Raw genomic sequence first — 21,246 nt, forward strand, 5'->3', positions numbered from 1 at the left:
AGTGTTTGTAAAGCTTCTCATATTGCTATACATGGATTTTTCATATAATCATATTAAAATCTCTGTTTATTAGCTTTGACAGACTCCTTCCTGTTACAAAAATCAGAAGATTTTTTTTTATTAAATATATTTGATCCAGAAATAATGCTGTCTGCCATTTTCTATATTGGATTGCTTTTTCCCTATGTCTTAAAATTGAGGAATCTTTGTTTTTTCCAGAAACGTACTGTTCCATACCCAGCTGCTAATAATGTTGTTACGGGCTCTTCTAGCAGTGTAGAGTGTAAATTTCTTGATTGTGATCTAACTTTTCTGTGGGTAACCCATTTTTAAAGTCCTGAAAACTGCATTTACTTCTTCCTATTCCAGCCATGCGTTTAGGAAGACGTAGGAGTTGTCCTATGATTCTCTCTTAAATTATTCTTTCCCCACGGTTCCCACCAAGGATCAGACCATGGTGACAAGGTGGTTGTGTTTCTCTGTTCCAGTCCATGTGCTTTCACATAACTTTTCTTTTCTGCTCTGTTGCACCTTGTTCCTATCATACTATACTCTACACTCTAGATTGTCATTTGTACTGCTCCAGTTTTGAGCCTCTCCCATTCCTCTCATCATACTCCTCTTTCATTCTTGGTCACTCCAGGTTACATGATAAGACTCACCAGTCCCTTTCAGCTGAAAGCTTACCCTTGTATCTCCAATTGACCCAAAGCCCCTGCTCAGCTCTTCCTGCCAGGATTACTTCTATTCATTAAGTACGATCATCCCTCTTAGGTTTTTCTTCACCTATTTTATTCTTTCCTGAGGTCTACTTACTATTTCTGAGTTTTGGCTGTCTTTCCAGAACCTGTTACTGGTGCAGTCAGTCAAGTAATGGAGAAGCCAATAAAATGCACATAAAATCAGTGCTGAATGTAATACTCCTAACTATACCTAAATGAAAGTGGACTTAAAATAAACATTGGGGAAATAAGACTTGAATCATTGTTTATACTTCTTTAAAAATGTTAGGTTAATGTTCAGTTGTAGGGAAAAGGCAGAGTAGAATTTTAGGAGTTACTAGGAAAGAAAGGGAGAATGAAATAGTGAGTTATGCTGCAGTGTACATCCATCTTTGTAAACAACTTGGAAAGGAACAGTAAAATCCTTGGGTGAAGCAGAGGTCACGGTTGAAGACAAGCCCTTGGATAGTATGGGCATTTTAATTCAATCCAGTGTGTCTGTTCTTATGTCTTCTGATTTGCTTACTGCCTCTCCTTCTTCTCCCCATGCTTTATTTTTAGGGTTTTTGCCTTTTTCTGAGATTACATGGTTTCTTCTGATTAACACTGATTCTGTGTTATGTTTCTAGTGGCAATCCCACAAACAGGCTGGCTTTCTGTCCTACCATTAAGTTCTTGCATTGTTTTCCTCCCATTTTTCCCCTGAACAGTTTTAGTACTTCAGTTTAACTTTTTTCCTCCAGCTTTCCTTTTTTCTCCTTTCCTTCTCTCTTCAGATTTCACTGAATTGTTTTTAAAAATGATTGACAAATAACAAGACGTTTCCTTTTGCTTTCTTTCCTTTCTTGTCAGTCAAAAAATTCAGTCAAAATTTTTTCTCTATTTGTCTGAGTGATTCCAACCCCATTTCCCTTATTTTTAAATTCTCTTTCAATTTCTCAGTGTGTTACATCTCAATTGTTGCAGTTTTTTTCTTTCTTGAGAAACAAATATTATTGAACTTTTATCCAACCAGTGCAGCTTTACTGATACAGCTCTTTCTCATTGTTTTCCTGATGGTCCCTTCTCTTTCTCTTCAAAGCAAGCTTCTGCCATCCCTTTCAGGGTCCTTCTAAGCCTATTCACATCTTACACTGTCATCACCAATTTTACTAGTAAGGTGAAGACTCTTGCCTTCAATCACTCATTCCTGCTATTTAATTATATATAAATATATAAATAGGTTTTTGGTTTGTTTTCCTTTTGACAATCACACTTGAACTGCAAATATCTACAGATACCACCGTGTGCTTTCTTTACTTGCACTGAAAGGGAAAATACTGGCAAATCAAATCCTACTGGTAAATACTGGTCAGTTGTTTGCTTGTGTTCTGTCACTTGTCTCCACCTCTCCACTGTCTTTTGGCTTGTGCCTGGCTTGGAATCTCATGGAAGCAGAATTTTGTATATTTCTGAAATACACAGACCAAATCCCTGCCGTGGGTTTGGAAGGGTTTTATAACACAACCCTGGAGACCATGTGCAATTACAAGGATATAAATTAATTGACTGTCATCTTTTTAGATTTCCTTAATCTTAAACGCAGTGAGGAGCACTGCTAACAAAGCATTACATTACTATGTTGATTGTGTTCTTTGTTGGTGTATTTTCCTACTTAGATTTCTAAATAAAACTTGGACTGTGCTTATCTGTTACTTTCCCCAAGATCTTTTCTACTCATCTTCATCAGAATTCAGCAGAGGGCTAGAAGCCTTAAAGATACAAAGTTCCTCCTGGTTTTGTGCGAAGCAGTGGTTGCATAGGTGAGATCTAAATTAGCGTGCTTGTTGTGGGGAAGGCGGCTGTACGCTGATGACCGAACAGGTTGCTGCTGCCGGTTGGCCTGGCCATGCCAGTCCCCACATACCTATGAGCCAGGGAAGAGGCACAGAGCTGCAGTTCCATATTGTGCACATCATACATTTGTACTGTGGTATCTAGGTGAACTTGCTCCCTAAAAGCCATGGCAGTATTTTAGGATGAGTTTCCTTACTTCCTCAAAGGTGTTTGTAAGGGCATTTATAGACTTTGTACAATTTCTTTAAATATTTAGTTTGTATTTTCCTATAGTTCATCTATTTATACTCAGTTTTGCAATGCAAACTTGCGTTGATGGTTATTAAGACCGACCTGCTTCTGTTGTCTAGAAGGAAAGCTTTTCTTTTGAAATACCCAACAAACACAATACTTAAACCCCAACACCGTTTATTTTCATACAATATGGAGCTAGTTTTCAAAACTTTCATCTTTATTTTGCAGTTATTCTATGCAATATTCTCTTGTACGTTTTAAAGCTAAAATCTTGAATGAATTTTCAAACATGTATTCTTATTGTGCAGCCACTTTTCCATTTCTTGTAGTTAATAGATTTTTAATTCTGGAACTGAATATGCTGAGTGCCCACTCTTGGGGATTTCTTCTTTTAAATCAAAAAGTCTGCTGATGAGAGCACACAAGGTTGTAGATGTCAAGGTCAGAATTAGAACCTGCTTAAAATCAGGGTGGTGCAGTATGGTACTGAACCGCCTGTGTGCCTTTACAGAAGGCACTCGCTTACCTGTTTCATTTATAAAAAGTTTACAGTCACACCAGCCTTATCACACTGTGACATAATATTTTTTACTTCTACTAAGTTTGCAGCAGGTACTTTAATTTCCATTAAGAATATTTATTGCTTTACCAAATTTGTCAGTATTTGAATCATGACTTCCTTGCTGTATGTGAAAGATCCACTCTGCATGTTAAATATAAAATTTTAACCTTTTTTTTTCCTTCTGAAGTTAAAGTAGATTCTCTTTAATAAAAAAAAGGATCATTTTCATCTTTGTATGTATGTAAGTTAATAAAAATATACTTAAATTTTATTAGTCATATTACACTAAATTTTCGTGAAGTATGACTTTATAGGAGATTTTTAGGGGAAAAAAAAACTGTAAAAGGTTTATTTTCTTCCTAAATTTGTATTACTTTTGTCAGGATTATTTTTTCTGTGTTCTTCATTCTCATTTGCTGCTTCAGGTTTTATCATAAAATGGCTCTGAGAATAATCACACTTCTGCCACTTTTTTACCACATTTTTTGTTGACCACATATGTCTCTGGTTCAAATTCCATGGAAATACCATCTTTCAAGCTTCTAATAATAGATGGTTATATTATACTAGGCAAGTTAAGAAGGACATGGAGCTGTTGGAGGGAGTCCAGAGGCGGGCCACAAAGCTGATCAGAGGGCCGGAGCACCTCTCCTATGAGGACAGGCTGAGAGGGTTGGGGTTGTTCAGCCTGGAGAAGAGAAGGCTCCGGGGAGACCTTAGAGCAGCCTGCCAGTACAGAAGTGGATGGTCTTTAAGGTCCCTTCCAACCTGAACCATTCTGTGATTCTAAGGTTTGAAGAATGATCAGTGTTTTGATGTTAATGCTAATTTTTTAGAGAAGAAAAATGTTCAGGAAAAAATCATATTCTTAAATTGGTTATTTAGAAAAATCCATCCCTTAAGACACAGTTTTGCATCAGTTCGATTGTGCCACTTGTCTTGTGCCTTGTAGCTTGTCGAGTCAAAGTCCAAATTAGGCCAGCTTGTGTGTTTTGCCTAATGCCTGGTTTCTCTTAACTACACTCACTTGATAATAAGACTATCTCAAGTCTAAGGTAATTCTCATTTTTCACCAAAGTGAAACAGTATTAAAAGCTGAAGGAAACAATGCTCTTTTTCCCCCCTAGTAGGCTCGCTTCCCTTTGACTTAAGCGATCCCCTGTAATCTCATCCCTATGCATTTGGCCGTCTTGGCATAGGTGTGCGCTTGCTCTGGGCACGTGAACCAAGACGACTGCACCTGCCTGAACTGTTGCCTAGATTCTGGCAGCACTGATGGGGGTTACCTCTCTTTTAGTTCGTCCTTCCCCTACGCTTTCCCCGAGTGCTTGTGTTTTAGGTTCCTTTGTGTTTTAGGTTCCCTTGCAGAAGGTTTTCAAAGAGTCAGAGTCATTAGGTAAGGCTGTGCTAAACCTGGTAGGTCCAGGTGGCTTGGACTGTATCCCATGGCTTTGCAAGTAAAGCTGCACAATAAATCTGTACCTGGAGTGTAGTTGATGGAAATTAGAAGCTGAGGTTTTTTCAGATCTTAATTTCTGGAAGATGAATCAGATTGTCTGATTGGGTCACTGATGTTATAATGGGATGTTGTACTTCAGAGTTTAAAAAAAAAAAGGCAAAAAGCAGAATGGTATTTAGATGTTGTACATCATAACCTCAATCTGTGTATTTGTGTGCTTTAAAAATGTAATTTCTCCTAGGTTTAAAATGTAAATTTGAGTTTTTAGCTTTCAAATAAAAGCCATTATCTTGTGATTAAATGTCTCCTACATAGGTTGTTATTGAATACTGTGCTGGTTCATGTTCACAGTCTGTCAGATACGTTTCCACGCTGTTCTTGAAAAGTATGACCTCTTTCACTTCCCATCCCCAGTTTCTGGGATCGTGTTACTAATACTGTAATACAGGGATATACTGTTATGTTTATAATATGCTGTGCTTTGCATTCTTACTGGCTGATAAAGAAAACTTTTCAATATTTTGTTAAATACCAAGCTAACTTTCAACAGTGTTTCTTGTCACTTTAATACTAAATTTGTCACCTAGTTTTCTTCTGTTGTTAGAAATGCTTTGAAGATGATTTTATTTTTTTACAATTTTGTATATAAATTTTAATCAAAGTCTAGAATTATCTGTGTTCACCAGGTTGAAAAAAATCTTCTTTGTTCATGGGCTAGAGCAAAGAATCAGTTCACTTCCTTTAGACAAAGGGCTCTGTCCAAGCTTTTGGACAGAGTTCTTACTTTCAACTGAACAAATCAGAAAGAAAAAGCTGGCAATCCCATTTTGCTGCAAGTGTCAGTCATTATCTGAATGCTTGGTCTGTTCCCTTTACTATACAATTTGAAACTGATATCAGAAGCCAGATTCTGAAGTAGGCTTCTGCTTGTACCATGTTATAAGCTTTTAATACTCTTCAAGCTTTTTATTATGCTGTGTCTCCTACTACCTATAGAAATACTTCACTGATGAGGAAAAAATGACCGTAAAGCTACACTGGACATAGTACCACACATATTTTGATCCTACCCATTTCACCCCTGCATATGCTATATAAAGCCTATATATTGCTTAAAACATAAAGATTATTGTGCATTATTTTTTTATCTTCTGTACATAAAAGTACTGGAGTAAAGTTTGGTATTACATATAGGCCAGAAAATTATTTTCTTGGTTCCTGCTTTTGATTGTCTTTTCTGCAATCCCAGACTCCATTACTAGGTTTAGTAGAGTCAAACATTAAAAAAAGATTGTGGGACTTGACGAAATGAATATCCCACTGTGTCAAAAAGTATTTTAGTTCTCAACAGAAGTTTGTTACTGTTGCACTTCTGTAATTTTGTGGATGTAAATAAATACATTTTCAAGGAATGAATTCTGAATACCTAGCATGTTGTTAGTATCCTATGAATAAATCAAGCTATGTAGAGCAAACCTTAAATAAAAGCATGTTTTCCTTACTTCTGTCTTTTAAGTATGCATTTCCACTTTTTTATTGTTACAGTATTTAAATCGAGGCTGTACCAGATACTTTGCTAACAAAGAAACAGACAAGCAGATTTTGCAAAATCGCAAGAGTCCTGAGGTATGTTTGTATCTTCATTATTAGTTTATATTATTAGTTTATATTATTAACTAATGCAGATAGAGTTGAAAAAGATGATTATAGTTTTACAGTGTGGAGTGAAATGTTCATTTTACACATCTTCATAGGTCTAAATGGATACTGTCAAAGCTGGTATATTCAGAACTCTGGTTTTGGAGTTCTGTCCTAGAAATACATTTTAACACGTATCTTAAAATCCCAAATGGAACAGTATATAAAATTGTTAACTTTTCATTCTTACAATAATATAACATGTAATGATGCAGCTTGTCTTCTGTGGAAAACAAAAATCAGTCCAAGACTTTCTGTCATTTTCTTTTTAAATTTTACTACTACTAGGAATAGGTCAGGAGCAGTAGTTTTTTCCAGACCGTTTTTACTGTCTGGATTTTTGAAGTGATTCTCCAAACTGTTTTATAAAACATTAGTGCAACTTTGCTTCCAGGATGAACGTATCCCCTCCCCAGTGTGCTGCGTTCTTTATTGTTTTTTGTTGTGTGAAGCTTCAGAACATTTCTTTCCTCTTGTTCCATCTCTGTTTACATTTTTTTTTTTTAAACTGGAATTACCAGCATTTGTAGCGTAACACTGAGCACACAGTGCCAATTTCTTTTCCTTGAATGTAGGCTATTTTCTACAATTGGGGATGGTGGAGCAGAAATGCTGATTTGATATTACTGTGAGGCAGAAAGCTGGTAGATAATTAATTCTTCTCAAGCATATAGGCTAAGAGATGGTTGGGAGATTTTGCCTCCGTTTACCTAATTTGCCTTAAATTAAGATTTGTAGTGAACTTGGTAATTTATGTAGGCATAAAGTATAAACATTTACTTTTTCTTGCTATTGGCAGATGAACCTATGCAATCTTCTGTTACTGATGTGATTTACAGCCAGGTCTTCTGTCATAAAATGTGTCCTCTAAAGGACTGAATTTGAAATAAGTGTCTAAATGAAAACATACTGAAAGAATAATTCTGAAAATATGTATTGGACATTAAATAGTGGAACATATGATGCCATAATATGTGTGTGTTACAGCCATGTCAATTTGAAGGCGCAGTAAATGATCACATTTCAATGATATTAAAACTTAGTCTAGCCACTTAAACAGGAAATATATTGTGTTGTTCAGGTTTTTAAATCAGAAATTTAATATTTGCTCTGTCATTTACTGAAAAATATTAAGATTGTTTATTTTAATAAAAGTAGTTGGAATAGTCAATTAATACTTAAATTATTTTTGTGTTTTCCTTATCAGGAAGATGAGGTGATCATTCTACATAATTGAGATGGAGTTTAATTTTATTGATGTGTCTAAATGTTGTGTGAAGTGAATTTTTCAGATGCATGTGGTGTTTTGTTTTGATAAAAATCACATTAGCTTATTTGACATTAACAAGACTTCCATTTAAAGTTAATTATTCTTTTTAGTTGAAAACATTTTAAAGTAATTGTAAAACCTTAGATCAGTCTGTGCATGTTCAGTTACTCTTGATTGCATGCAGATGTGTTACTATCTACTGCTTAAAACCATTAATAAATAAAATGGCTTTTGATCTATTTAAATTAGGAAAATCAGCAAAATGTTAAGTTGATATTTTAAATGTAGCTGGTATTCTTTTAACCCGTAGAACGCTGCAAACTACTGTTTCTTAATCACCAGCAAATGTTAACAAGTGTATATTTCTCTAAGTAAGTCTGTTTGGGATAGGGATAACTCTTCCAATTCTGAGTTGTCCTGTATTTCTTTCCCATGGCCTGTCAGACTTTTTGTCATCCTATTACAAGGACCTCAATCTTCTTTCAGCTGCCCAGGGCTAGAAGCTTCGAATACTTCGAAGTATCAACAAATTATAACAAATTACAGTTCTTGCAAAGCCTGTATTGTATGAAGAGCTCTAATTTCTTTCTACTTAGTTTGGGTTTTGCATGCTTTTTTATGTTTTTTGTTACGGTTTATTCTTGACTGGAAATAACTGCTTACATTTACATTTACTTACTGAATTTTTGGTTTATCTTATTGTTTTATAGTATCTCAAAGCAGGTTCCTTGAAGGATCCACTTTTAGATGATCATGGAGATTTTAACAGAATGTGCACAGCAATGAAAAAGATTGGGCTGGATGATGCAGAAAAACTCGATCTTTTTAGAGTAGTCGCTGGTGTCCTTCACCTTGGAAACATTGATTTTGAGGAAGCTGGGAGCACTTCAGGTTAGATGAAACATAAATTGTTTTCTGTAAAAAATACTGAAAATGTCTCTTGATTAGAGATGATTCCTTTCCATGCGAATTACTGCTTTAGAAAGTTGCCTTGTGTTCAAGGGTAATTCAGTCTTAATTCACCCCATTATGAAGACATTTACTTTGTTGTTTTAAAGTTGTACTTCTTTACATTGCTCTGAAAGCAAATAGGCTCTCACTGAAATAGTTCAGTGCAAAGATTGATGAAAAGAGACATTTTCTGTCTCAAAACCATACTTGTATTTTAGCAATAATTTTAAGAAGTCCAGCTCCTTGCTAATGTCATGAAAAAATCTTGAAATTAGCAACTGCATCTGTAGGGAAATGCATTATGGCTTTTGGCTTCCAAAAATACCAGTATTTTGAGAGTTGAGGGGAAAAAAGTTACAGCAAAAACAGGTAAATGTAAACTTCCTAATTTTAAGATGTCACTCACAAGATGAGTTGGTACGAGTGTTGCTGGGACTTAGTAGCAGAATGCACAGGAAGGCTGGGGAATAGCCTTCAAACCAGAACATCCCCAGTTTCAATTCATGATCTTGCCATCTTCATGAAGATGTCTCAGTTGAGCATGATTAATGTGAATGGATCTGGGAAGACATGAGGGTAGAGAAGAGTAGTTGGCAGTAAGCTGGCAGGGAGTTTCCCTGTTTGGGCCTTCAGTGAGATGAGACTTTGGGGTTGGCAAGATGGGACAGAGTGAAAAAGGTCTGAATTTGAGTGGAGGGGCAGTTTCAGGAGGCAAGAGAACAAGGCAGTGAACCACAGATGGTGAAGAAAGTCAGGGAAAGAAGGGAAGGAGGACACCAGAAAATTTATTTTCTCTGAATATTGAAATTCAAATCTCTATTTTCTGGAATAAATTATTACACTTCTAAAATGTTCATTGCAAATAGGGGCTTTATTCTGCTCTCACCTTGCATGTGTACAGACAAGGTGTTTGTTTCAGCTGCTTCAGGCACTATGTACCAAGCACTACGTACTCTGTACCAGAGACCCTCTGAAGTTTTGTTGCTGCTTCAAAAACCTGGGAAACACCAAACAAAAACTTTGTACTACAGGTCAGATGGTGTTTCAGAGCTTCCAAAATCAAGTCACAAAAGCCTTAATCTTTTAAGGACTCCTTTTTCTTTTTTTTTGTCTTTTTTTTTTTTTTTTTTCTTAATGTCATTGTGGAGTTAAGGAATTCAGGCAACATTTGTCTTGTTATTTATCCCTTTTGGTCTCCTGACTTATCTGCAGAAATAAATTTTACTGAGAACAACAGGAAACATATGTTGTAATCCTGGCATATGTAATTACATGTTAGATTTTGCTACACTGAGTGCTTCAGTTAGAGATTTATGAACACGTAGTGGCTGGACGAGCTGTGGCACTAAGGCCGTGGTGCAGAGAGAAGGAAGCACGCCCCTCGGCTGTAAAAGGTACATACCCTTACCTAAAAATGCAAGTGCTTGGAGTCCGCCCTGCCAGGCGCTTCTGTCGCAGAGCAAGGAGGTCTGGAGGGTTACAGGAACATAGAAATAATAAAAAAAAAAGTTTAGGTCACTACAGTTATTTTCTAGGTATTAGCACTTCTACATTTTGGGACAGTTCTTTGACTTACAAGCAGCTTAGCTTTTGAACAGCCTATGTTTAGAGCAATGTTCTGGAAATACAGGATTTCATGCATAGTTTTTGTTTGGTAGTGGGGTTTTTTGTGGTTTGGGTTTTTTGGGGTTTTTTTTTTTGGTAGGTTGGTTTGTTGGGGTTTTTTGAGAACTGACCTTTCACGTTTAACATATGAAGTAATTTCCAGAGGCAAACTTTCATTCCTTCAGAGGTGATGCTACTTCTAGTCATCACGGCAAGATCATCACCAGTTCAATATTTTTTTTTTGTCTTAAGAGTTCTCCATAAAAATGCTGAGCTTGCAGCGGTTGCATTGCCATTAGAAAGCAGGCTTTAAAATAGCGTGTCAGTGTCTGCCTGCAGTTGTGCAGAGCCCGAGCGCGATGAGGGCGGTGGGGTAACGGCTGTGGCGGTTGCTCGCAGGGGGCTGCACGGTGAGGCCGCGGAGCGAGCCGGCGCTGGAGTGCTGCGCGGCGCTGCTGGGGCTGGACCAGGAGGACCTGCGCGGCAGCCTCACCACGCGCGTCATGCTCACCACGGCAGGGGGCGCCAAAGGAACGGTCATCAAGTGAGTCCCGCGGGCACGGCGGCACCGGGGCGGAACGGGGCGGGGGACGGGAGGGGGAAGCGTGTTGTAACGCCGCCGAAACGGACTGCCCGGGACTGCCCCCGGTGTGTTCACGGAGGGGTCTGCAGTCAGTGTGCCCGGCGGCTGGGAGGCGCTGACCCCGCCCGGCCCTGCCCTGCGAGCTGCGGTCTGAGGTTGCCCAAGGTCCGCGCCCCGCCCAAGGCCCTTGGGGTCTGCCTCCGGAGGCTGGCTTTGTCCTGTTCTTACCCACGGGGAAAGGGAAAAATGGCCTCGAACTCCCGCTTCGCCGGTTGCGAGTATCAGCGGAGTTGCAGCTATTTAAAATGCTTACTTAACGGTGTACGAAATGTGAGCACAAAACCATAATACTACAAAAATATGACCATGCAGAGGATTTGACTAGCAGACTTACGTTATCAGGCCCTTCAGAACAATAACAACTCGTTGTGTTTTTCCATTGTGCAAGTGGTAATTTTGGGATGACAATTTTTTTAATAGAAGTTTGATTTTTTTTTTTTTTTAATTCTTTTTAACCAGTTGATCCAAATATACGGTTTCAGATGTTCTGAACTGAGGTTCGCTTGTTTTGTTGTTAGGCCATTGGAGTTTTTTTATTCTTTTTAAAGACTGGCATTTGTACAACATCTGACTAAAATGGCCTTTTTTTTCAGGGAAAGAACAGTTTTGAGTAAGTCACTATCCCATTTTATAAAACCTCTCACATGTCAGTGAGTACTCTGTGGGGCAAAGAGTACAGCAGTCAGCTTGTTAAATCCATAACCTACACAGAAAATTAGATATGCTAATAGATTTAACAGATACAGCGTATCAAGGAATGTTAATGCCGTACCTAAAGTATTTCAGAATATATTTGGGTGCATCTTTCTTGGCATGGGGGCTGCACAGTGCTCCCATGGCTACTGCCCTGTGGTACTATGTTTGGGATGCTCTAATTAGAGGGTAGTTTATCCACCCTTCTCAGTGTCTGGGTGATTAGTGTCCCTGTGTCTGCCACATCTAATTCTACTGAAATCAAGTTTCAGCTTTAAAAACACCACTGAAAAATGGTAATCCAGAAATGTGCTATTTATAAAAAAAATAGTGGAACAGGATAAATTTAAGAGAAAGTTTTTTTTTCTGTAGCTAATAAGAACACATTGTTATTGAAGTAAATAATGAACTTAAAGAAAGAGTGACTATCCCTTTGTTGTCATTAGCTTACATTTTGACAAGAAGCTATTATCAAGGTAGCTTCCTAGGCACACAAATAGGATAGCGATTTGTTTCTATATGCACATGGAGAAGAAATAATTGCAAAGATCACGTTTAAACGTGGTACTAATGTTATCATTTCAGTGGCATGGAAGTTATGACTCTGGGGAAACTGAGTTTTATCAAAATGATCAATTTTGCTACAGTTGCCTTTTTGTTTATGAAAAACCTCTAGTTTGCACCACAAATTTTCTCTTGTTGAGCTTGGTCCTTCTAGCACAGAAGCTGTCAGGGAAGCTAGCTAAGTTGCGTGCAACTGAATGGTGTGCTTTAACATTTGGGTTTCTAAGTTGTATGTTTTTCTATGTGGTGTATTTTCTGGAGTTGAAGAAAACATCACATCAAAAACTGAACTTGGGCTGAACAGTTTTAAGCATGTTAAAGGTAATTCTCAATGTTTAGTTGAATGCATCAGTCTTTTAATTAGGAAGCTAATTAACATTAACCACTCATTGTAAGAATGCGCAGGTGCTTCATATTGACTTAGGGAAACAAATTGTTTTAGTTTCATTGAATCAGAAATGCAACTTTATGTACATTACACCAGAAGTTTAATATATGAAAGTCATAATTAATTAACTGTATTAATGTGGTTTATATAAGTTCCTTGCGTATTTTATGTCTTTTGAAAATTATTATTATTTACATCATACTATAAAACATAAATATATATGTTAACATTTCATAAACTTGTGGAGTGAAGCGAAGTCACAGCTGATTTATTTAACCTTGTGGCCAGTAAAGGTGGCAGGTGTTAGTTAATGAATGCTTTAGTTACATCAGACTTACAGGTGAAAAGTTGATCTTTGAGCACTTGAGAGCATTGGCTTTTTTTAGTCCTCAAGGGGTGTAATGGATTTGAGTAATGAAGGTTTCCAGTGGTCAAGAGCTCATTCTGTGCAAGAGAAGTAATCTTGATCTCTACCTGATTCCAACCAATAACGATAAATTAAAAGAGAATAGCTATAGTGGAAATACTGTTCAGTGCCCGCTTCCCAACCTCCAGGGTGAAGCTGATTTTCCTGGCCAAAATTTGAGCATAATAAACCATCAGTGACAGCCTGTGCTGTTTGAACATCATGTTTTTTAGGGGAACACAGAAGGTCTTCTGAATTAACTCATATTCAGGAGTCTTAACTTTAGCATGGGTATGGGCTGTTGTTCCAGTAATACGTTATTAGCTGGCCTTTGAGGTGTGTTTCTAGGTAGAGCAAACAAGTAGACTTCTTGGTGGTCTGCTTATTTCTGTACTTTGAAAGAAGGAATGTTCAGTGATTACAACCTTCATAGTGATTGCCATGGAAAAAGTTATAATGCAGTGGCAAATGGTAAGTAACGATTGGGGAGGGATTATTCTGCTTTCAGGTAAAAGCTCAAGATCTAGGTCTCTTCATAATAAATTCAACAGAGCATTTCTGGAAAGTGGTTATAAATTACACACACACTCATTAGAAATTGAGGACTCTTAATCACTATCATCTTGCTGCCTTATGGAAAATTACAAATAATTTTCCTTTTTGTAACAACCTTTACATGTAGGAAGACGTGGGTCTGGCAAGACAAAGTTTCTCCAGTGGCCAATATTTTCCAAGTTTTACTATTTGCTCTTTTCCAGACCATGTATAAATTGACAGCAAAATCTTTGATATATTCACTCAGGAGAACCTTTATCAGTATTATGGATAACATTAGAATAGACAGTTATATGTACAGATGGTACTCGTTAATGCACGATGGTATGAGAATTGCAGGTTTTGAAAGTTTGTAACATTTTTGACTTAATTGGATCACAAGCTGATAACTGCTGATCTTTTCTGTTGACTCACTGCTTATCTGGTTATTCTCCTTCTTGCATTTGTATTTTTGAATTCTCCGAACTATACCACCACACGTTTTCCTTTACCAAAATCTGTCTTGTGGATTTTTAGATCATATCTTCATTTTGTGAAAATAATTTCACAATTATTTCACATTGTGAAAATTGCTAATCTTGTTACTAAGATTTCCTGCTTTCTGAGTTCGGTATTATCAGACCGTTTTTTGAAAATGCCTTTCCTTTCCTCATTCCTCTTTAGTGAAAGTGTTAATTAGAAGCAGAAAGGGTTTGAACAAATCGCATCCATGTCAGATTCAGATGGCACCCTACTGGAAATGCTCTCAGTGAACTATTGACTCAGCCTCTGAGCACAGATTAGTTTTGGCTGGTGTACATGTAACATACAGATAAAGTGTGCCTGTACAGTTTCCTTTTGAGAATGTTTGGTGGGACGAATCAAGGACTAAAGCAAAGGGTATCATAATACACTGCTTCCCTTTCACCACATCTCAAGTGACCCTGTCAAGGAAGGTTTCTTAAGAACAAGTACAATTTTTGTTACCGTTTCAAATTCACTTTGGATTATGTCCGTAAAGATTTTCTGTTCAGTGTATTTATCCTGATAAGCCTGGGGCATTGTTAGCAGTGTAGTGTTTCAAAAGTCTGCAAATACAAGGAGCTGTGTGCCAGCAGATCTTATTTTCCCCCAATGTTTTATATTGTGGATGGCAAAAATTAATTCAGAGACTCCTTCCACCATCTCAAAGGATTAATGCATTAAGCCTCTTTCTGTAGCCTTTTCTAAACTGTACAGCTAAAAGCAAACGTACACTAATAAATAGACTAATATCTTTTTCTCATGTAGCTTACTGCATGTACAAGGAAAGTGGATTTGACTGTTTTGGATGTTTATTAAGTAACCACCAGTTTTGCTGTGGTAGCATAGTTTAGAAACTATTTGATCGCTATCAATATCAGAGTTTTGACAAGTACATTGTTTTATTTTGTTCCAGCAACCCAAAGGGCTACTCATTTCTCTCTCTCTTTCTTAGGGACCTTTTGTGTGCGAGTAGATCATGTGAGTCCTAATAGGTCACTGTGAATAAATAGCTCAGCTGAAATCACTGTGCTCAGAGTATAACAAAGGCTTTGTTCTGCTGGGCACAATGGAGCCAACGAGGAACAGTAGGAGGGTGACGCTAAATGCTATCTCCGTGAATTTTATTAAATACTAATGTGCAGTGGACTGCCAGGGAGACTTGACAGCTGCACTACATTTATTTGTCCTTGTTAGTCTCCCAAAAAGAGCATAATGATCACCTTGTTGGCTGATGTTTTTACCATCCATGTAAAGTGTGTTTACAGGGTGAAATAACGTGTTTGTATTCAAAGTCCGGTACACGTCTTAGACTGTAAGTGCACTGTGCTACTCTCTTATTCAGTTTCTCCCTTTCCAAGAAGACTTTCAAACAGAACTCTGTCATCACAGCATAAATAATTTTACAGAGTGAGAAATTTAACTGACATCATTCCAGGTCCTCCAGCTTCTTTTGGAGTTTTTTTCTACCAAAATGCATTTTTTTGGTGGTAGTACTGAAGCCTCTGTTGGAAAAACATTGGGGGTCAATTTTTGTGGGTTTTTTTAAAAAAATATTTTTCCCTAGTTTTTGGAATTTTAACTTTTCTTCAGATTGCAAATGAGCTGCTTATCTTCTTTAATTACGTAGGCCTTTCATTAAGTAGTGTTATTTCATCAGGCCATTTTATTTGTGAAGAAGTAACCCTATTGGATGACAGCGACTGATGGATATTGCTTCACCTGCTCTCTCTCCCTTAGTTGCTGTCAGCCATGAGCAAATTATACGTATTTAAACTGTAGTTTATATGTTCTGGAAAAATGTTTGTGTACTGCATGGAATTATGCACAGGATAAATCCAGCCCATGAGAGCTCTTTCCCCTAGGCCTCAGACTCTGTGGATCACTGGAAAACCTGCTGAAGAAACTAGTATGAAGACCAAACAAGGTTTTTTGTTGTGGCCTTTGCAAATAGCTTAGAAATTGAAAAATTTTTTCTCTGTTCCTTACAAGTAGCTAGCTGATGGATGGAGGAGAGGGGGAGAAGGTGAAATAAAGGAAGGAAAATATATCTATTTCCTGTTCAGACAAGAACCAGGAGGAGAGAGATTCCTTTGTGCAGACCAGAGGAAAGGAGGAGCCGAGTTGAGGGAAGGCAAGTTCATGAGAAGGAAGTTACTCCTTCTGAATGTCAGTTCTGTAATAGGGCTCTTCTGTATCTACTGGCCCAGTGCAATTTCAGCATTGTTTTGTTGTTCTGTACTTTCTGCTGTGCAAAACGCATTGCAGGGTTATGTTTTCTTTCTATAGATTTCTGCTGTATACTATGAAATTTAAAATAACAATAAGGTTTTGTGCAGTCTCTGGAATTCTACTTATTAATGGCAGAATTTGTTATTTTTTTTAAGAACAGGGCCATTTTATAAATACATGCTCTAGAAGTATGACTGTTTGCCATGTTTAAAAAATAGATTGAAAGCATAAATGATTTTAGTGTATTGTATTATGTAATAGGCCTGCAGCTGACATGTGGGAATTAGTATTCTGATCTCTTAAACGTATCAGAATGGAATGTAAAGGTACCTTCCTTCTATTTATAACATAAGATTTCTGTCAGTACTTGTTACCTTAAGATAAATCAGGAGATACTTAGTGGAAGACAAGATTGTGTGTTAAAGCTAATTACTATCTAAAGTAATGTAGCTGCAGGTGTCCTTATTGAAGGGAGTCTCTGGTTCCCTGACTTACCAGTCACAATAGAAAGTGATCCCCATCAGTCTCATGTTTCTGCATCTGAAGTATCATCCTTGAAAAAATACAGAAATAATAATTATGAGTTAGTTTAGTGCTTGTGAATCCTAGGAAGTGAAGGCAATGATGCAGTATGGGTAAGCTGTGTAGTGTTAAGTTTTCCTTTTCTGACCTGCCAGTTCTTTGTACTCCCGTGTACGGAGAACTACCCGGAGAGGGCGATAGAGCAGTTCTGCAGCAGTGACATCTTGAACATTGTACATAGGGCTTACTTAAACCATTCAGATGAGAGGTATTTTTTAAACATTCATTTTGTGCTTATATGAGAAGTTCCATAACTGGTTATGCACCACCTTAGCTGGATGGTCTATCCTTTGATTATTACTGATTGTTATTGTAGAGTTGGATTTCAATGATATGAGAGGCAAAGTATATGGGGAGAAGTAATATAGGGTGTTACATGGGGAGAAGTGATTTGTTGTATTAAGCCAACTGATTGAGATATTTAAAAAAAGCATAAGAGCTTTTGGCATAGAGCCATCATCCTATATTCTTCATGACAGAGGATTGGTGTGAGAAAAATCTTGACGTTATTTCTCCCTGTTCCTCCCTGCAGATTTTACCAGTTTGGTTAGCTAAAGCTCTCTCCCTAAAAATCTCTTCTTTTGATTTACTTTAACATTGGATATATCTGTATGTTGTGATACAGTGTTGTGCAAAGCCTTTGTGTAGACATAGTTGTTCTAACTTGTAGGCCTTCTTTCCGTGCATGAAATTTTGGTACTGCCTGGTCAAGGAGCTACCAGTATTTCAATTTAATATTTTTTCCTTTTGTATCTTTTTAATTGACAGGTAAAAGTCCTTTGGAGAATTTTGATCTTTTGACAGTCTGATTCTGTTCTGGTCTGATTCTGTTCAGATTAGTGGGACTTTGGCTTTTGAATTCTCTGACAGTGTGATTAGGATCTAAGTGCAATTTGCAATCATACCAAAAAGCTGAAAGTTTATTTTTGTAATACTTCCTTCACATAGATTCTTAATTCCTTGATGCTTTATCTTTGTATGATTTGTCTTATTCTGGAGACTTCTAAAAGTGCTTCCTCAGCTGTGTACCATGTAACTGTTTTTTAGTTTTGCTACTCTTACCTGTTAATCTGAAACCTATTTAAAAAAAAAGTCTTGTAGAGTGTATTTATCTAGGAAATGAGGTGGTTAAAAGTACTTTGAAATATATTCATTCTAAGCATGTCACTGTCATACTGACTTTAGGAAATAGCTATATATATATTACTATATGTATAGCTAAAAATGTAGTTATATTTGCCTGATATTCCTACAGTTTTGTCACGTATTTCATAGGCCTTGAAGTTGTGACTCATGGTTTTTTTGTTTTGTTTTGGTTTGTTTTTAACTGCTGAACTGTAATATAAATTTGTAATAATAAATAGTCAGTGCAGAATAAAGGTTTATAAGTAAGTTGGGGAGAATAAATTCTCATCTCTTAAGAGGCCCCTTCTTAGAGTGTTTCAAAAGAATCCTTATTTCAGGACTGCATCTAACTTTCACCATAAGAACACACTCCTTTCTCTATGGTTGGTTTTTTTTAATTTTTGTTATTGATTAACTTACAGCCTTATAGTTTTAGTTATAGCCCTTATGAAGGCATAGGGACAAAGATGTCAGAGCAAAACTGAACTGTAAGTTTTATTGTAGTTAGGCAGCTCATAAATAGAGAGTTGAAAATTTTTTTTGTTGATGGGAAAGTATATATTTTAAATATCTTTCTCTGGCACTTACCAATATAGTTTCTAATTATACAATAAACAAGTATGCAAACATCTGCATCTCACTTTTACTGAGGATAGCGAAACATTATTCTTTCTTTTTACAGGTAGGATCATTAGTCTAACTTTGCAAGATTGTTTCCTACATGGGCGTAGAGCTCAGGGTTTTGTGTGTCCTAATTTACAATAATTGGGAAGGCTCTTTTGAAGTTTAGGGTCTAATCTTGGTATTTCAGAGCAAAGAATCCTGAAAAATAAGATCTGTATTTTTGTTTCTTTAGGGTACCCTTGAAAGTGGAACAAGCAAACAATGCTCGTGATGCCTTAGCTAAAACGGTGTATAGTCATCTGTTTGACCATGTAGTGAACAGGGTAAACCAGTGTTTTCCATTTGAGACTTCTTCTTTCTTCATTGGGGTTCTAGATATAGCTGGTTTTGGTAAGTATACTTAAATAATTAATTTTCCAGTGTCTGTTGTTGTCACCAAAGATTCAATGATAAATTCTGTAATGGAGAGTGGGAGGGTTTTCTTTTTGATGGTGGTGGGTGGAATGGGTTATGAGGGCTTAAGAAGATACCAAGAGGGCAGATAAAGCCTTGTTTTCCGGAGATACAAGCCTGTTGTAACATGGATGCATGAAGGTGGATTGGTACAGTTTCACTGTATGGTAGCATCTTGCTTTGGTTTGCTGCCAGATATAACTGTCTGTTATTTGTCTTAGAAATGTGATCTATCACGGTATTTTAAATGTCTGTTTATGTGCAACTTGAAAATCTGTAGAAGCTTTTATTTTACTAAGAGAAACAGATACAGATCTGAAAACATTTTTAAATATTAGCACTGTGAAGCTGCTCTTAGTCGATATGTAATATAAATTCTTGGAACAGTGATTTATCATAGAGGTTTAACTTCTGTTTTCCAGAATACTTTGAACACAACAGTTTTGAACAATTCTGTATTAACTACTGTAATGAAAAACTGCAACAGTTCTTTAATGAAAGGATTCTGAAAGAGGTATGTTATATTTAATGTTATATTTGAGGCTTTATTTTTTAGTAGAGAGATACTTAAGCACTGCTTTCCATAAGATTGCATGTTATACTTAGATTAAAAAAAAACAGTTGACAAATTATTTTCCTACTGTATGACATCTGTTTGTGCTTTTTGGCTTTTTGAAAACCAACAGTCTGGTTTTTTTTTCTTTTTTACCATTCATTAAAATGAGGCATCCAGATATTGCACAATATGGGAATATCTGATTGCATGAGCCTGTCATTAAGGAGGTGAAGTTGGAATATGTTAAGCTGTGGAAGGAAATTCTACAGTGTGTGTTGATTCATGCTGTATTTAAAAATGTCTTTACGTTTGTTTAAAAAAAAAATCTTGGTGGGTAAAAAAATACATGGTGAGTGGTGTTTTCTCTTTTCAATCTTTTTTTTTTTTTTTTTTAGGAACAAGAACTTTACCAAAAAGAAGGCCTGGGGGTTAATGAAGTGCACTATGTGGATAATCAGGACTGTATAGGTATGTACTTCTTGAAATGTCGAGCTATTTGTTAGTGTGATGGAGAAGAGCTTCAGCAGAAGAGGCAAAATATATGTAGCACTAGTAATTTTATGCTTTTAATGATTGTTGCAACCTTGTGAATTCTTCCAGCTTTGTATAACATGCCAGTTCTGGTTGGTAACAGAGCCATGTTGTCCTACAGTGTGTAATAACTGCAGCTGGGACTTGTGAATTTGTTGTGCTTTTTCCTAGAAAACTAATTAGAACACCTAAATAAAGTAAATAAAGTGAAGAAGGGTGTGAGACTGGGGAAAAATATTCCATTAATTAAAAAAATTTAAATCCCATCCCATTCCCCCAACGTTTTTGAGCCAATGAGCAAAGACACAAAATAGGCAACAGGATGTTACTTCTGCTTTTAGGCTGCCACAGACTGATATACCAGAGGCTTAAGATGATAATGATGTTGGGGGTTTTTTGATTTTTTTTTTTTTCTCCTCTGCATTCAGCTTTTGTTGTCCAAATTGGTATATTGTGAGATGGTAACTAGTCAGTCCTGGCTGAGCAGGGGATTCAGTGACAGAATTAATCTGTTGCAAAATGTCTGGTTCTTCTGAGTTCTGTAGCTCTGCTGAAGAAGTTTTCATTTTGTTAGATAGGACTGTACAGTCACTAACTCTGACAACTAAAGACAACTCTTGTCAAGCAGACCTCTTGGCTGTCTTGTGAGAAGACAACAGGAAGGTTTTTGGAGGAGGGAACAAAAGCATAGCCACAGTAAATAGGTGACTTTTATGAATACAAATCTTACCTCTTCTGGTGGTTTAATCATGCGTTTAATAATGTCTATATGAACCTGAGCCTGAGTTGCTAAAAATGTTGTTATAGCATAGAGACTGTCATGTTTGTTGTGGTTTAGCCCCAGCTGGCAACTAAGCCCCACGCAGCCGCTCGCTCACTTCCCCCACAGTGGGATGGGGGAGAGAATCAGAAGAGTAAAAGTGAGAAAACTTGTGGGTTGAGATGAAGATAGTTTCATAGGGAAAGCAAAAGCCACATGCACAAGCAAAGCAAAACAAGGAATTCATTCACCACTTCCCATGGGCAGGCAGGTGTTCAGCCATCTCCAGGAAAGCA

The 21,246-nt window shown here is 37.0% G+C and overlaps 1 protein-coding gene across 8 annotated transcripts in view; it reads left to right on the top strand.

The window, feature by feature from the left end:
• MYO6 (myosin VI) overlaps positions 1 to 21,246 on the top strand; it is a 112,718-nt gene that overhangs the window by 51,604 nt on the left and 39,868 nt on the right. For all 8 annotated transcript variants that reach the window (XM_054821266.1, XM_054821274.1, XM_054821267.1 and 5 more), the window contains 6 exons: positions 6,359 to 6,439; positions 8,492 to 8,672; positions 10,737 to 10,881; positions 18,883 to 19,040; positions 19,526 to 19,617; positions 20,055 to 20,127. In XM_054821266.1, coding sequence (XP_054677241.1) covers positions 6,359 to 6,439; positions 8,492 to 8,672; positions 10,737 to 10,881; positions 18,883 to 19,040; positions 19,526 to 19,617; positions 20,055 to 20,127 — 730 coding nt within the window. The remainder of the gene's footprint in view (positions 1 to 6,358; positions 6,440 to 8,491; positions 8,673 to 10,736; positions 10,882 to 18,882; positions 19,041 to 19,525; positions 19,618 to 20,054; positions 20,128 to 21,246) is intronic.

The sequence above is a fragment of the Grus americana genome, chromosome 3 (genome assembly GCF_028858705.1).
Source record: "Grus americana isolate bGruAme1 chromosome 3, bGruAme1.mat, whole genome shotgun sequence".
Taxonomy (NCBI): Eukaryota; Metazoa; Chordata; class Aves; order Gruiformes; family Gruidae; genus Grus; species Grus americana.